Here is an 18,864-nt window from a genome sequence, read left to right on the forward strand (position 1 = left end):
TTAAAAAATGTCAATGTTTTTCTGGAAAAAAAAAAAGTCCCCTAATAGGCCAGAATTTAGGAACACAAAGCTAATAAAAATCACAAGCCATCAATACACATCTTAGTTTACAGTTTCTTGTTTCTCTCTTACATCTGCCCCTTTCAGCTTCCTCTGTACAAAGTGCAACAAGCAGGACTGCCCTCAGGATTCTTTGCCACACGAAAGTTGGGTATTTTTCTAAACACTTTTTGCTATTAAACCTGTTGCACAGGCACCTAACTGCCAACCTGTAATTACTTTTAAATCTGTTCCCTTACAACATGGTTCTTAGAGCAGAACACAGATCCCTAATTCCTGCAATAAAAAAAAAATGGTTCCAGTTAGGCACCTGGGCCGAAGATGGCATGTCTCTTCTTATTAAGAATGCACAATAAGCAGCCTCCAAGGTACACCTGTGCTAGCAATGAAGCTGTGTGGGGAACAAGCACACCTTTTACAATACGATTTAGATATGGTTTAAGCAGATATTTAAAGTAGATGATATTGTCTCACTTAAGGAAGATTATGGTTGATTACACAATCTTTCAGTCATGAGAAGGATAAACTGCATTGTAGATACTGGACTAACAAGGAAAAAAATCTGTTTAAATCAGAGTAACAGGTGTAAATGATATGCAAGAATTTCTCAACAATTTATGGACAAGATTCAAACATAATGTGCAAATTCCTTCCTGGAGACTCTAAATAATTATACAGCTAACCCAGTAATCCTAAACTATAAAGATTACTAAAAGAACTAAAAGTCTTCCAGTGAATTCTAGAATTTCATCTACTCACTCTACCTTATATCTTCAGGTGGCAAAATTATTTCATATCTCAGTATTTTAAACGGATTTTCAAATGTACAGTCTCATTTTACTCTCTTAAAATCCTTGTGATTATGGACGGTGGCACTTACATTCACACTGTTAATACCACAATCAGTGAAGTTGCTAGGACTAGATGTCAGGTCAGGTGCATGAAAATCCTGAAAATATTTTTTTACCAAAGGAAGTGAGTGCTTGCTATTAAGAGATCTCAATTTTACCTTTGACAGAAATGTATCCGACTTTTTTCTTCAACTGACAAAGCTTCTGAAAAGGTATCAGCCGTATCTGCGTCACTGTGAACAAGAGAATTCCCCAGTTCTGTGAGTGTGCTCCTGCTCAAACTAGTGCCCAAGGAACACCTGTCAAAACCTGGAAGCTCAGCTGGTTTTTCTTCCTCAACTGGTTCCCATATAGTCATCTCGAAAGGACCTATATTTCTCTGCACACGTTTCAGGGCTTTCACCCTCACTTTATGGGTAGAATGCATGACAACAGACATCATTTCTTCAGTTTGGGGACCTAGGAAGAAAAGAACAAGAGTCTTTACAGTTCACTAAAACGTTTCAACTCAAGACATAAGGGACCCAATTCTGGTCCCTCCTGGGAACGTGAAATCTAACTGATGACCAAGGCTTATTTCCACAGTCTTACAGATCATGCTTTCTTCAATATTTGTCAGAAAGCTATGGTCCTTCTTTTTAAGGTAGAACTGCAGAAGCTAGAAAAGTTCCATTTAAGAACAAAAAAAGGGACTCCATAAAAAAGCATTCCCTAGAAAACAAAAATTATAGAAGTAATTTATTTCAAAAATCAAATAATTACAAAAAGAATCACTAACATTTTTTCCATTCCCACAGAGTGGTAAACAAGAGAAAATCAGTATAGCTTTAGCCAAAGGAACAAAAACACCTTTCTGACATCAAGTAATGGGAAACAACAGGAAGGGAAGTTTTTCAAGGCTGCCTAGAGAAAAACTTTTAACATTATTAATACATAAACAGGACATTTTAGAGATTTCAAAAAAGTCTTAAAAATATAAATCACAAATATAAGTACATTAATACAACAATGTGCAATCAGAGGACATTACTAGACTTAAACACTAGATTATAGTTCTAAAAAAAAGAGAGTAATTTGAATTCACAACATCGTGAATGTACAGGAATACCTCATTTTATTGCACTTCACAAATACTGAGTTTTTTACTAAGTGAAACTTTCAGGCAATCCTGCATCGAAGAAGTCTACTGGTGCCATTTTTCCAACAGTATTTGCTCATTGCATGTCTCTGAATTTTGCTAATTCCCATAATATTTCAAACTTTTTTATTATCGTGATACTTGTTTAAAGTATACTTGTTTAAAGTGATCAGTGATCTTTAGTGTTACTATTGCAAAAGATTGACTCACTTATGATTATGACTTGGACAACCGTTAGCATTTTTTAGCAATATAATATTTTTTAATTAAGGTATATACATTTTATTTTTTTTAGAGCTATTGGACACTTAATAGACTACAGTATACTGCAAACATAATTTTTATATGAACGGGAAAACCAAAAAAATTGCTTAACTGCAATATTCACTTTATTGTGGTGGTCTGGAAACAAACCTGCAATATCTCCAAGGTATGCCTATGCTTAATGCCATTGAATTATACACTTAAATATGGTTAATTTTAAACTATGTATATTTTACCACAATAAAAAAAATTTCCACAAGGTCATCCTGAATGTATAGTATAAAATTAGAAGCAAAAATAACCATAAAGGAGAAGAAGAATGCTAGGTTTGCCAATAAAATATCCGCATTACATAAAACATTATATGCTCATTTTATATATTTTTCTCTTGTTTAATCTTCTTTCAATACATGTTCCTAAAGCAAGTATTAATAGGCTCATTTTACAAACAAGGAAAAGAGTCTCAGAGATACTGGGCAACTTGCCTAGGGTCACACAGTTACTAACAGAGCCATGACCTAAAGTCAGCTTTGTCTGGTTCCAAAGCAATAGAATTGGTGCCTCTGTAATGGGAAAATGATTCTGCCTTCTCATACACCTATCTCCAAAGAAAGGAGAAATGAAAAATAAAAAAAGGCACTAGAAAATAAATGCTTTCAAAACAAAACGAGAATCTTCAGCAATTAATTATCAGATATCTAAGACAAGATAAATAATACCTTTCACAACACAGTGCCTGAGTCTCTGCTGAAGAGAGTGGTATTTTTCTCTTAACGGAACCCTTATGTCCTCAGGACGGGGGAAGGCTTTCACAAAAATTTCTGCTACCTTCAGAAAAATTTAAAAATGAGTTTTGTGAGCAACATCATTCTTTATTAAAATTAAAATCCTTTAAAGTCTCTGATTCTGATTTAGTTTATTTTCACCTACATTTACATTACCTTTCTGACTGGCGGCAGTTCTCCAATAAGGCTCAAAATTAGATCCTGAATAAGTTCTTCAATATTAAAAAACCGAGAGAAGGGCAGCATTCTATAAGCCCATTCCACCGCACTGAGACAGTGCTCAACCATACAAGAATCAAACTTCACTTCAAGGTCCTAAGTGGATATTGAAAGATATCATTTCCTTTTCACTTCAGACGAATAGACCAGAATGAGATAAAAAAAAAAGTGTTGCTACAAACAATAAAAATCTTCTATCAAGCAGTAATTTCCCAAATAATATTTATTCATTTTTCTTATCCCATGCAGGAAAATACCTTTTTCCCCTCCACATTTTCTCTTGCTTTCTGATACTGCCTACAACTGTAGGATAACTTATCACGAATATGCAGCATCCAACACAAAGCACAAAGTTCTCTGAAGCAACCTAAATCAGGAAGAAGATTGTATGAGTATGTACATTAATATTATACCAAGTTCACCTCTGCTGGTTTTTCAAAATAAATGTCTTTATATCATTGATTATAAAAGAAACATGCTGTCAATACTTTATATAAAAGTTGTGGAGATCCTCACAGAATTTTTATGTGTATTATTCCAGAATACCTCACGCATGTCAGTTGCATGAAAATATTAAAGAACCTTTTATAGAGTAAATAAATTACTTATTTACTAGTAGTTTACCTGCTTTAGACTTATAGTATATTGCAGATATTTTTCAAAGTCAATACACATAGCTCTACTTAATATCATATAGTTAATTTATTTGGAAAATCACTTATTGATAGGCATTTAAGTTTCAAATTTTTCAATACCAGAAAAATAGTTTCCTAATATAAAACAATTTTTTATTAAAAGTAATACAAGCACACAAAGACATAAAATCATACTATGTATACAGTTCTGCAACTATCTTTTCCTTTTTTCATCTAATGTATCGGATATATTTCCATGGTGGTAACATACATATAGTGTCTTTTAATTATCCGTATCGTATTCCATTGCACGAAAACTTACCCAAATCAAATGGAAAATGTATCATTATTAATATTTAGGCTTAATCTCTAGTAAGCAGTTCATGTTGGACAAACCTATTGCTTTAATGGACACTTCATCAAGCTTGTGGTCTCCAGTTGCTCCAGGTCGAAAGAATGCTACACCTCCTTTACAGTAATTAAGTAATGACTGAGGGAAAGGACTCAATGAAGGAAGGGACCCTTTCATTCGAATCTGAAGTAAAGAATGATAGAATATGTTAAATATCAGTCATATAAATCAATTTTTAAGGAAACTATAAAGCAACAAATAAGATAGGCAAGATAAACCATATAGAATGGAAAATACAGCATGGTTCCTATACTATGCAAGAAAATACCCTTGAAATCCCTTGTACTTTCAGAAATTTAGCTCACAGATTTAATTCAACAAATTCACTAGGCTAAATTTCAAAAGAAAAAAAAAGTTCTAACCAAATTAACCTCTATTGTCATTCGGTTTTGCCTAAAAAGTTTTACATAAAAAGAATTTAATGCTATTTGCCCTAATTTTCCACAAAGTAATAATTAAGAAAATAAATTTAAGTATCTAACTTTCATCTAGACCTATATGCAGTATCTAAAAACTAATACAGAAAAAAGATATATCTACATACATAACTTTAAAAAAACTAATCTTTAAGTGACAGAATTAGAAAGCCATCATTTGGCAATTCTTAATAAATGACTAGAAAGGATCAACAAATGCTAAATTAGGTAAAAGTTGATGAGCTGATAGAACATGATAGTGGGTGAAACATGACCCAAATTCACTGATTCATCTCAGCATCATGAAAAGTGAGAGAAAAAGACATATATGCCACATGATATGAGGCAACAGGGACATATACAACACCATGCATGAAGGATTCAAGTGTAAGAAAATGTGAACCTAATCAAACCTCTCCATTTTGATAAGGGTAGATTAATTACCAGTTTACAGTAAATAAAGGAAAAGAGGAACAAATTAAATGACACTAAAGGAAAAAATGATAGACAAATCCAGAACATTGTTCAGGACAAATTTACCTAGTCTCTCTAACAAATCAAGAATACAAAAAAATAATAATAATAATAATTGAAGGAAACTGTGATAGAATAAAAGAAAACAGATCTAAGAGACATAATCCTGGGAAGGACAGGATTAGCAGCAGGCTTGTAATCTATTTTCTCCTTCTACTGTTCACTTCCAGAAAAACATGATCTAGTCAGATTCCTTTGTAGGCATGTTAATGGCAGGCTTCTTGTCAAACAAATTAGTAGTATTTACCAGATGTACAGAGTCTGTCTAGGTTGGGTATTATAAACAAATCTAGAAAGCTAGGATTTATGGAGTCTAACTCCCTGGAAAATGTCACACAAGCTTTGTAATTAAAGAGATTAAAAAAGGAGATGTTAAATAATTGAAATACCTCCTCCCTTTTAGTGTCATGATATTAAATAAAGGCCAGAAAACATTTTTCTGCAGTGAGAAAATATTTGGATCAGTGTACACAATTCCAGATTTCTCTGTTTCTCCTGTATCTTTTGGTTATCTACATCCTTAAAAGTATTGGTAAAGTTTGATCCTAGAATGAAAAACATGTCTACACAAAAACTTGTACATAAATATTCATAACAGCATTATTCATAATAGCCAAAATGAAAACAATTCAAATGTTTATTAATGGATGAATAAACAAAATATTACATAGTCATACAATGGAATATTATTCAGTCATAAAAAGGACTAAAGTATGATTTATGCTACAACACAGAGGAACCTTAAAACCATTATGCTAAATGAAAGAAGCTAGTCACAAAAGGTCACATATTGTATGACTTCATCTATATAAAATGTCTATAATAGGCCAATTCATAGAGATAGAAAGTAGATTATTGGTTGCCAGAGGCTGGGAAGAAAAGGAAATGGGAAGTTACTGCTAATGATTTTATTTTTGGGGTGATGAAAATGTTCTGGAATTAAACAGTGCTGATGGTTGTAAAATTTGGTGAAAATAATAAAAACCAATGGATTGTATATTTTTTTTAAAAGGTGAATTTTATGGAATGTGAATCATATACCAATTTTAAAATGGTAAATAAGTTAGGTAAAATAAAGATTCAGCACTCTATTAGTTTTCTATTGCTACTCTTAACAAATTACCAGAAATTTAGTGGCTTGAAACAACATCCAGTTACTATCTCAGTCTTTGTGGATGAGAAGCCTAGGCACAGCTGGTTCTCTGCGAAGTCTCTCACAAGGCCAATCCAAGTAATAGCAGGGCTGCCTTCCTTTTTAGAGGTTCTAGGGGAGATGTATTTCCCACTACTCAGGATGTTGGCAGAATTCCGTTCCATGTGGTTACAGGACCGAGGTTTCCCCATTTTCCTTGCTGGCTATAGGCTAGGGCACATTCTCAGTTTCTACAAGCTACCTTCATTCCCTGGATCATGGCCCTCTTCAAAACCAGCAAGGCTGAACTGAGTCCCTCTCACTCTTCTAATCTTTCCTTTTGCCTCATTTCTCCTGCTTTCCTTTTCCACTATATCTCACTGACTGACTCTTCGGCCTCCCATTTTGGCTTTACTAAAGGGCTTGTGATTATATCAGGCCCACCAAGATAAATCAGGATAATCTCTGTATTTTAAAGTCGGCTGATTAGTAATCTTAATTCCATCTGCTAAATTTCTTCAGGTCAAATTAAAGCAGTATCTAGATTTACGTTTGAATAGCCAGGAGATAGGACTCTTTCGAGCCATCTTTAGAATTCTGCCATATCCCTTGTATTTGCTTTAATCTTATATAGTTAAAATATTGCTTGTAAAAATTTTTCATGAGAAGGAACATCTTCAACTGAGCTGTTAATTTTAAGAGAATCCACACAGTCTTTACATGCTAGTTAGTTCATTAAAATTAGGTTAAGTGAGATTATTGTCAGGAGTTGGTAAGTAAGATCAACCTTCAATGCAAATTAAACAGTTTTCTAAAATAAGCAAATGTTCAGGCTCAAAGATCTTGAAACTATTAAAAACAATCTTTCAATAATACAGGAAGGGATTGGAGGTACAGCTCAGCGGTAGAGCACGTGCCTGGTTTGCACAAGGTCCTGGGTTCCATCCCCAGTGCCTTTGTTAAAAGGAGAAAAAATACAGGAAAATTCTTTGTCCCTTCTTAGTAAACATACTTAAAAACAACCCTGGGGTGTTATGATATAGAATGAGTATAGTTTTAACTCATTTTTATGGTAGTTTTATGCAAATTTCACAAATCTTTCTCTCTAAAAAGAAACTATTTTTCAAGAACTTGATAAACAACTTCTTAGTCCCTGTAAGAGTTCCTACTGAAAAAAGTTACAGACTCTTGTTACATTTAGTAATTTACTCAATGGCCAAATTTTAGTTATTTAGGGCTAATAATATTCCCACATTTTACGAGAGACAGATGACAGGCTTACAAAGGAATTGCAGCTGGATAAGCAATATAGGAGCAGATGTCCCATCCGGCTGCAGATCAGGTAAGAATGCCACTACATCCTAGCTGAAGTCAGTGCAGAAGAGGATGACAGCCCGAGAATCAATCTTAACTGCACATCTCAGAAGACAGCAGGGGGTAGACTCTGACTGGTGGAGACTACTGAAAGGCAACACAGTCAAGAACTAACTATGAACTTCCCATGGTCTGACCCCACAGAATACAGATAACACCTTGGGAGAAGTGGAGCAAACCCTGAACTGAGTTTAAATCCTCAATGATTGTGGGAGAAAAAGTAACTGAAATTACCTGGAATTAACTGACTAGTTACACTTTCTACTGCCAGACAGGATGAGACTAAGCATAGAGATCCAGTTCAGAGTCCTTAAATTTCAGCAGAAGGAACTTGGTCTGTCTAGGGTTCTTACTGTAAATGAGCCTGAAATTTATGGATTTATAGCACAGGACTCCATGGGGAAAACGTCACAATTATACAAGTTAATAAACACTAGTATATTTAAATTGTTTAACATAGAACACAAGTGACTAAGACACTTCCATACCTTCTGCATGACTTTTCTCGCCCATCTCAACTGCAAGATGTACCACTGTGCTACAGGAAAAGAACACCGAGCTGCCCGGAAAAGCAGGAGAACACGCTGAAGGATTCCAGACACCTTTTGGCGATTATCTTTTTCAGCTTTTAAAAGAAGATCATCACCATCTTCCTGGGGGAAAAAAAACACACCATTTTAGTAGCTAGTAAAATGGAAATTTAAAATGTTGAAGTAAAAATATAGTGCTTCTCAAGCTACAATATTCCTCGATGTTTATAAAGGAAGTTTTGAGGCACAGCCTCAGAAATCTCAACTATAGCTATTTCTAGTGTCAAGGAAACACTCCTCTCACCTCAAACAATGTAAAGGGATAAGTCGACCCTAGTCCTGAGTCCTCTGCTACAAAAGTTAAAGCCCACCACTCCTGACTCCACTGGTGGAACGTTACAGAGCACTCCTTCCCCATCCTCTGCCTGGAAAAATCCTATGTACATTTCAAGGTCACCTCTCTGTGAAACTCTCCCACTGTGTGCTACTATGGTGCTTTGCTCAGACTTCTATTATGGCTTTTACTTATTTATTCTTACTGATTTATGCATCTGTTTCCCACACTTATTGAGAACTACCTAAGAGCAAAGGCCTTGTCATCTGTCTTTGTATTATCACAGTGTACAGGAAAAAGTCCAATATGTGGTAGGATCCAATAAATATTTGCTGAATAAATATAATTCAAGCCAGTAGCTACAGATTAATTTCCCAGAGAATGAGATAATGTGAGTACTGTGAACATTTGCCTCCCCACTGTCCTCCTACCATTACCACTTCTTAATACTACTCAGGTTTTATCTGGGTATCTGCCTCTTCCCTATGATTCAGGGAAGCTGATCCCATACCCCCAGCTTCCAGGGAAGGTCCTAATCAATTGTCAAGCAGTTCCTTGCATTAGCCCTAGCCCAGTGTCTGATTCAAGGACAGGCAACTGACCTCAGTCAGTCTCACAAGCATGACTCTCAGTTCTCTTACTCTGAATGCTGGGAGAAAAATACTTCTACTGATTTTCTTTCTCCCCTTCCCACTCCCTCTGGACATAGACAAGGTACCCTTAGAAGCTGCTAGCAGCCATCCTGCTCCCACAAAGGGAGCCAGTCTTAAACGAAAGCTGACACCTTAGAAAACAAACTAGAAAGAGAGAGTCCAAGTCTTTGGTAATATAACTGGGCTTCTCAATTATGCCAATTTTGACCAAGTTTTCTGTTACTTACAACACAAGGGGTTCTAACTGCTACAGAGCAACATTTAAGAGAAATCCTACCATTGAAGATTATTCTAATAAAAAATAATAAAATGAAGTACTACTAAGAATAGTAACCACTCAAATGAATGTCAGCATAGCATATCCCAAAATGTCGTAAATGCTATTTCTAATTCCTAAACCAATATATTGAAGACTCAGATGTGAAACATCAACAAATGAAACATTTTAACCTACTGAAACATAACTCTAAGTATAACAAATGAGAATATAGCAAATAACTCTTAAAAAAAAAAGAAAAGACGAGATTCAGATAGAAGTTGCTAATTCTAAAACAGTAAGTAGTTAAGGAAACAGTACCAGAATCACTTCAAAATGTTAATCAAATATTAAAACAATTTAAATGTAAATAATTTACATTAACACTTTACATCTTAAAACCAGCTAATTGCAATTGTGTTAGGATTTTCAATAAGAGCAGAGGAAAAGTTCCTGAGAGGAATACAGTATTGTTATTTATAAACTAGAACAATCAATTGAAAAGTGCAGGATAAAAAAAATGACCTTTCAAATCAAAGGAAAATCAAAGCAAGTTTCTCAAAAGAGGCAAAGACAATGAGATGAATAAAAGACTAAAATAACATCTGGTTCTAAATTCTGACAGTCATTATTTTGCTACCCTAAACAATGTTTATTTTTTAAAAATCTGGATACAGAGAAGTATCTCTTCATTTTGTTTTATTACTGAAATAATTTAAGCATTTATTGTAAACTTACTATGTGTCCTAGGCCCTAAACTAAAAGCTTTTACAGGATATCTCATTTAATACAATGGTGCTATCAGAGGTAGCACTTTATCATCTGCACTTACAGCTAAGGAAACCTAAACATCGTTTGTCTAAGATTACACAATTGATAAACAGTAAAGCTGGGATCCAGATGTTTGCCTTCAGAGCTTGAATTTTAACTTGATGATTGTTATCGAGTTGATTACTTTAACAACTGGACAAAATCAGCCTGAAATTAATTAAAAGATTAAGCACTAAGCTTACTTCACTGAGAACAGCTGGCTGAGGACAGTATAATGGAGGAGCTGGAAGATACAAGCCGACCGGCACTAAGCCGCACAGTCTCTTACTGAAGTCCTTGGCAGAGCTTATCAGAAGCTGAAATGTCTCTGAAAGAATATCTGCATCAGCCATAACTGCTGCTTTCAGTACTTCCTGCACAGAACCCAACAGCAGACCTGCATCTTCCTCTTCAATGGGATCTACCAAGTACAAAATTAGGTAAAGTAGTTAAAATTTATATTGTACTTCTCATTCTATTTTGTAGGATAAAATTTCGTATCTGAACAACCTGATTGCTGAAAATAAACATATTGGTTGACATGCAAAACACCCAAACTTCTAGACAGAAATTTAATAAAGATTCTGTTACTTTAAGATTACAGGCAATCAGAGCACAAAGACTTTTTCCAAAATTATATAAGGTGTTATAATAACAATTATATAATAAAAATATTCTTGGAATACAGTCTTGACTCAAAAATAATAATAAAAGAAAAAATACTAACAGGAAGAAAAGAATGTCAGGAAAGACACCAAAATAATATACAACATCATGTGAAAGGCAGTGAGACAGTAATTATTTTCTTTTTCTTGTTTTGTTTTGTTTTGGGGGAGATAATTAGGTTTACCTATTTTTTAATGGAGGTACTGGGGATTGAACCCAGGACCTCATGCATGCTAGGCAGGCGTTCTACCACTGAGCTATGCCCTCTCCCTATTTTCTTTTTCTTAATAATCCATCACTGTACTTTTATAATAAAAAGGACTTGTGAAGCTAAAGAAAAAACCAGAAATACACAAAACAGTCATACAGTATGGCTTCAATTATATAAATACCTGTATATATACAGATATATTTGCCAGAAGGCAAAATGCATAGCGATATAGAATAGGAGACTTAGGGACTTTTATACTAGGAAATATTTTAAGCATACTTTAAGGTACAGAATATAATATAAAAACACTCATATCCTAACTTTTCACCCTTGTCTGATATTAATGTTTTTCCTGTATTTAATTTAGATTAAAAGAATAAAATGTTACAGACATAGTTGAAATTCCTTAGGTGCCGATCATATTCCATTCCCTCTCCAGGGAGTCAAATCCAGAATCTGGTGTGGCTCTGCTGGATCTCCTATTTGACATATGTTGTGTCTTCCTAGTCTATACTGTACAAAGTTTAACTTCTCTTTCATATTTTCCAACTCTTTTCTTTATATCTCTTTTGTATATATTTATTTTTATATCTCTCTCTATATATACAGAGAGAATTCAAATTCATTTTCCAGTTCACTAACCATCTGCTGAGTTTTTTGTTTTTAAATCAGTTGGTTGAGGTATAATTTACATACACCAAAATTCATCCTTTTTTAAGTACATGGATCAATGAGTTTTGACAAATCTATACAGCCTGTAAGAACATTTCCATCACTCCACAAAAGTTCTCTTATACCCCTTTGTTGTCAGTTCCCCCCTTACTCCCAGGTAACCACTGAGTTGCTTCCTGTTTCTATAGTGTTGCTTTTTATAGAATGCCACATAAGTGGAATCATACAGTGTGTAGGTTTATTTCCGAGTTCTTTCATTCAGCATAATGGCTCTGCGATTCATCCATGTTGTTGCACATTAAACAGTAGTTCGCTCCTCTTTATTATTTTTGTATGGACATATCAGTTTGTTTACCATTCATAAGTTGATGAGCATTTGGCTTGTTTCAATTTTTTGGATATTATGAAAAAGCTGCTATGAACATTCATATATAGGTTTCTCAGTGGACCCATGCCTTTATTTTTCTGGAGTAAATAATACCTAGGAGTGGAATCCACTGACTTTATTTTCTCTTTGTTTTTGACTCCTGGAAATTTCCCTTACTTGCTTTAAATCTTAGCCTTTAAATGTACATTTTTATATTTTATCTAGAAATACATTGTATCTATGTACTGACTGTGGGAAAGTTTTCAGAGCACCTAAAACAATATATTGACAGAACTGGAATTTCATACTGGGAATTTTTTAGTCCTTTTTTTCAAAACTGACTTTCATATAGATACATTATCTTTTCATTTACTTTAAAAATAAACTGACAGAAATTATCAAAGAAAAGTTTTCAGTCTGATTTCCAAGTATTATGAGTTCTTTCCAGAAAGAGAAGTTACAATTTAATAAGTTCTAACAATCAAGAGTCAGAAGTCTCACTTCTTAATAGAGACAAGCACTAATAAAACCAAAGGATCCCACAGTTGTCCTGGTTTTATCATTAAATATATGATTTTAAATAACTGACTTCATTACTTTTTTTTTTTACTTCATTACTTTTTGTCTAAATTCCTACATCTGAAAAAGGACAGACAAATTTTATAGGGCTCCTGGGTAAACCTATGTAATACATGTAATATAACATTATTTTTAACTTTGCAATACCACTCTGAACTTTTTGAATTAAAAACAAAAAACAACACTATGATTTATGCATCAGGCAAGAAGTTCTAAGCACCCTTCCATGTCTGAGATTTTACGACTCCATGACTACAAAAGAAAATAATCCAAATGCAGCAAAACACCACTAGTATAAAGGCATGTATGGATAATTAGAATATCATTCAGATACTGCCCATCGTGTTTCGAGCTGCGTCAGTTTTGGATGCTCCCATAATTAAGAATAAATAGCATAGTTTTATTTTTGATAAGTTTACTTCAAAGCGTTAATATATATGTGAGTATTTAAAAGCATTTTCAAATACCATAAGCTTTACAGTAAGTAAGCCAATACATGTGCAGACCATATATAGGTAACGCACCTGTAAATTGTTTATATTTTGAGCCGTTTTCAGTTTTTGCTTCCAAAGAGGCTGGCTGACCTAAAAAACACTGCAGTTTTTCCTGGAAAATCTGTGCAGGAGTCATATTTAGTGGTAAATTCAGACCTTTTTTCTTGGACCTGAAATCATATCAAATTAAGGGAAATTAATCCAAAGTTTGAAAAAAAGGAAACATTCATACATCAAGAACTAACCATGAAATTTTAAAGAACAGAGAAATTCACTTTATTCATCCTATATTTAGAAAAGAACTAATCAAGAAAATATTGTATTAAGGAGAGCAGTAAGGTGTTCCCCGATTATGGTACTAATACATCTATCCATCCTTACCTCCCACTGCTGCCTACATACGTACTCTACCCAAACCAAACTGAACTCAGTTTTTGCCACATGCCTTTGCTCATGTTTGGAATGTTCTCTCTTCCGACAGCTACTGAATCTGTCAAGATCCCATCTTCCCTCCAATGCCCATCTCAAATGACATCTCCTACATAAAGTATTTCCTGCCCATCTCTCACTTGGTATTACTGCTCTCCCCGCTGTACCACTGGCACTTTTCTTACAACATTATGTAAATTATAATAATGTTTTGTCCTATTTTCTCTATTAAACCATAAATGCCCAAGCATAGAAACTACGTACCATTTAAATTTATATCCACGAAAATACCTGGTATAGAGCCTAGTACAGACTGGCTACTTAATAAATAAACTATATGTTGAATTACTGAATTGCAAAATATAGAAGACACAGCAATTCCCTAATATTCAGAATAGTTAAAACATAGGGATTAGTTTGATTAGCTTAAGACTCAAATCCTGTCTGGGAAAGACAAACTCTCCCATTGACTACAGGCCCTTTGAGGGCACTACTAACAAATAAAAGTTCTAAGCAGATGTTTTAACTACAGAAAGCAAGACCCTGCACTGTCCCACACAGCAGCTGCCAGCTGCGCACGGCTTTCTAAATTTAAACTAATTAAAAGTAGATTGAAATGTCAGTTTCTTGGTCTTACTAGCCACATTTCAAGTGCTCAATAAATACAGATGGCCAGTAGCTATCCGACCGGACAGCACACACAGAATATTTCCATCACTGACGACAGTTCCGTTGGACAAGGCTTAACTAAGGATTCCACAAAATGTGTAAATACCAGCAATGAGTATACTTTAGATGACACCGTAACACTATTTCTTAACTTAAATGTGCCTAAAAATGCACACCTTGGGAAACTGCTATCACGTTTACAGAACAGTTGGAAGGCCACAGCGATCGAAACAGACGTCTTCCAGTCTCCAAGTTTATGTGCCAGCCACACTGCTTCTGGAACCAGGCCACCAATAAGTAATAATTCAAGGGCATATTCAACTGTCCACACATTAGAAAGATTCTGCTCTCGAACAGCGCTGGCCACCTTAGAGTGTTGCAGAGGAATAAGTCGAAAGGACTGCTCTGTGAGTAAATTAAAGAAAATGGATATTACAATTATATATAACAGAGCTCATGCTTCCTTACACAGATCTCTTCAATCAGTATTTTCCACACAGAACCACAACAAGGAAGATACGTACAGAATGGAGTAAAATAATGCTTTAACATACTCTAGAATAGTTTTTTTTTTAACACGTAAGAATTTGCCTCCTTAGTGGGTCATGAAGCAAATGTCAACATTGTTTAAAAAATGAAACAGTAGACACAGAAACAGAAGAGACAGTGCAGAGTGCATTACACAAAACAAAGGTAAATACGTACAGTTTAAAGAAGCTTTTTTGTCGGATAAAATAAACATACACACACTTAAATGTACTGGGCCACAGTGTACAGTTACTGCTGTGGCTGCTGTGAAACACACGTCTATTTCTCTACTACCTTACGACGTTTGGAGGGCAGAGACTGCATTTTCACTTGACTGCATTCCTCATAGTACCTGATCATGTGATAAAAAACTAACTCGAGGTCATTAATACTCAGGCATATTAAGTGTTCAATATATTAGTATTAATAGTGTATTGAAATAGTATTAGAAAGTAGAAAAGTGTAATTTTCAATAATCCTGACTAACAACAAGAGTTCAGTCTGGCCTGAGATTAAATACAAAGGGTATTGACATCCTTCTCCCCAGGCTTCTGTACCTTTCCCCAATTAAAGTGATTTGAGTAAGCAACTTCAAGATATGACAACAGCTCTGTTATTTTTGTTTAAATACAAATTGCTAAGGTTTTTCACTCACTCCCTCAGAATAAAACTGGTAAATAGTACACTGTGGGTTTCTGCTCTTTGAATGAAATGATTAGTCTCTCACATGATCTTCATAGGCTCTGCCCACATCAAGCACTTGGCAAACATTAGGAAAGAAATGAAAAATTTAGTCAGTGACTCTGATTCTGCATAGGCAAAAGGCCAGGAGACTGACTACATTTTTCCATTTTTTAATTCACTATGAGTAAGGTACTGTACCATGAAAAGAACTTGAATAATTTAATTTTCTGAAAATTTTACTGCTTTCACATAGCAAACATCACACCAAATAAGAAACTCAAATCCCCTATACATTCTGCCACTAGCTCTGATTTAAAAGATTAACATGAAATATACTGTGCATCAAGCCTGCTGATATCATTTTTCAAGACAGAGGGAGATTAAAAAAATTAAAGGATATGTACCAACTTTCAGATATTTAAATTTTCTACAATCAGTCTCAGGCATAGGAAAAGAACACAGAGCCTTCTCTCCTACTCTCTCCTCTTCACTGGAAAAATATTTACATAGCAAATAAAAAGGTGCATCTCTGAGCTTTTATGAATGTTTATGAATCTGTCCAGAAACAATTCAATGATGCTATCACCTTTCTTCCTAGAGCGTGATCAAGATGAGTCTCCCCTAGGTTTGTAAAGCCTTCTGTAAAGATAAAGATTATGAGCAAACAGCAAAAGTCCTGTTAATACCCGTGGCACAGAAAAACAAGAAATTGAGACACACTTCCTAAGTACGAGGATTTTACCTTTTTTTTTTTTTTTCTAAAAACCACATGAAGTTCTACTTCTTTTCTTCAGGAAAATTATACAGATTAAGGATATTATTTGTTGTCAGAAACACTACTAAAAATAGGGAGTTTAACAGATAAATTCTGTGGCTGTGACAAAAACAAGAGCTTAAATATAAAATAATTGTAATAATAATAATGTCAAATGTATAAGGAAAGAAGTAATACCCATTAGTCAGAGGAAAGCACAAAGGCAAGAGAAAGGAGCACAGGCCGTTCTCAGGGAGAAAAGGCCCGGAGCATAGGCTGAATCTGAGTTAGGGCATGGTGGAGAAGGGGGCAGAGCACCTGTTCCTCTCCTTACACCAGTTTCCTAAGAGAAGCCAAAATCAGGTCAGGGCCAACTTTTCTCCCCCAGAGAAGCAGGGACCCAGAGTAGAAACCTCGAGACAATTTCCCTTCTTCTCCTACCTCACACAGAAGGCTCCCTAGGGACGAGAACCTCCTGAAGACTCCCGGTGACACCAGAGACTAACCCTCCTGTTGAAGCATCCAACTGGGGGAGGACAGTCCTCCGCTCCCACCCACATCCTGAGACAATTACAGAACAGAGGCGTCTGAACACATAGCTCAAAACCCATGGTTCTGTGAGTAAATCTACTAAACACTTGTTGCTACCTTTATTAAACTTCTAATTACATGATATCTTACACTATTGTAACCTATGTGTGCCCTGTACATAAATATGTTCATGTTACATAAGTCATTTCATGTTATTTCCTGCTGAAAGCCTTCCAATAACTTCCCATTGTACTTAAAATTCAGATCCCGCACCCTGGCTTACATCATCTGACTTCATCTCATATCACTCCCCACCTCACCTCTGTGCTCCAGCCACATCAGCCTTTCAGCTTCTCAAACACGCCAAGTTTGTTCCTGCTCTGTGGCCTTTGCATAGGCTCAGGTTAGGCTGCTCTAAGTCCTATGTGTAGATGTCTGGCTCTCTCTGTCACTAAGAGTTCAGGTAAACGTCACCCCCAGAATGCTCTTTCCTAAATTCACCACCTGAACATGCCACTCAGTCACAATGCACTTCTCTACTTCAATTCTCTGCATAATAATGATCACCATTTGATATACCTTTGTTTATATATTCATTTATGTAATTTTCTGTCTCAACCTGCTAAATGTAAATTCCATAAAAGAACAGGTAATTCATCCGTTTTGTTCATGGCAGTTAGGATAAGACTGTTCCATATGTTAAAACAAAACAAAACTACAAATGTTTTCATATTTTATTAATTTCATCTGGTGCAGGCTAATATAATTCCAGCTCGCACAACACTATTTGACACATAGCAGGCACCTATACAAATTAGTAGAATGAATGACTACCATAGAAATCTGTGTACGTGTTTATTTCCATTAGGTCAGGGCAGTTATCTAGCACAGATCGAGGTACATTTTGACTCTATTAACGAAATGATTAAATAGAACAAAGAAAATTACCCGAATAAAATTATAAAAGTAAAATGTGCAAATAAAATTAAATTCTAAATTAGCATCCTCAAAACTAGTTAAATTTGTTAAATTTGAAGGTGGCAGCTCTTTTACTTAAAAATGGAAACCTCATAATACTAATGTGTCTAAAATGTATCATTACAAAAATATATATTCAATAAAAACAAGTCCAAAGCAATCACCTTCTTCAGATTATATTCATTTGTAAACATTCACCTGAGTGTCTCCTATGTGTCGGGCACTAGGTGAGAACAGTATTATTTCTATAGAACAATGATCACTGTGTATTATGATTTGAAATATTACGTGCAAAAACAAGGTGAGAAAATTATCTATTTACTCCATTACCTGTTTTAATATGAAGGGGAGGAAGAACATTCACATTGTGAGGTGGCAAAATGCAAAGCAGTTGATTGGTGAAATAGGCGGCCATGAAGCGAGCCATGGACTGGACAACCCGCAACGCCGCCTCAGGATGAACATTCCCAGTCATTCCAGGCTCACAGGGAGACTCCTCAGGAACTGCAGGATACATACAGCAAATGACCAAAGGAGATTCTGATCAAACTATCCAAATGGGGCAATATTTAAGTTCCCAACAGTATTCAAGAAGAAAATTGTAATTAAAACTTTCTTCTGAGTTGAGCACCCATGGCCTGCATGAGCTATATTTATAATAGGTATCTATACTTTCTTGAAGACAGTAGAACAAAAATAATTAGCTCAAATTATGAGCACATACACTAAGGAACTCCTTATGACTTCAAATTACTAGTTTTATCTAAAAACATGGACAGGATTTATAAAAACAATCCAGCCTTACAAGCTTAGCATTTCATTATTTAATTTCTCTTCTTTCTCCCCTTTCTAATTTTCTCTCTTTAAAGAAAGGAGGCAGGGCTTACTCCAAAGATAAT

General features: G+C 35.0%; 1 protein-coding gene across 1 annotated transcript in view; it reads right to left on the minus strand.

Moving 5' to 3' along the window:
* The window catches only part of CPLANE1 (ciliogenesis and planar polarity effector 1), a 94,964-nt gene that overhangs the window by 54,964 nt on the left and 21,136 nt on the right, over positions 1-18,864 (minus strand). Inside the window, 10 exon segments of the mRNA XM_014559668.2 lie at positions 1,070-1,370; positions 3,033-3,141; positions 3,255-3,413; positions 3,575-3,684; positions 4,349-4,487; positions 8,309-8,473; positions 10,607-10,824; positions 13,423-13,562; positions 14,667-14,895; positions 18,296-18,469. Of these exon segments, the coding sequence (XP_014415154.2) occupies positions 1,070-1,370; positions 3,033-3,141; positions 3,255-3,413; positions 3,575-3,684; positions 4,349-4,487; positions 8,309-8,473; positions 10,607-10,824; positions 13,423-13,562; positions 14,667-14,895; positions 18,296-18,469 (1,744 nt within the window).

The sequence above is a fragment of the Camelus ferus genome, chromosome 3, assembly GCF_009834535.1.
Source record: "Camelus ferus isolate YT-003-E chromosome 3, BCGSAC_Cfer_1.0, whole genome shotgun sequence".
Taxonomy (NCBI): Eukaryota; Metazoa; Chordata; class Mammalia; order Artiodactyla; family Camelidae; genus Camelus; species Camelus ferus.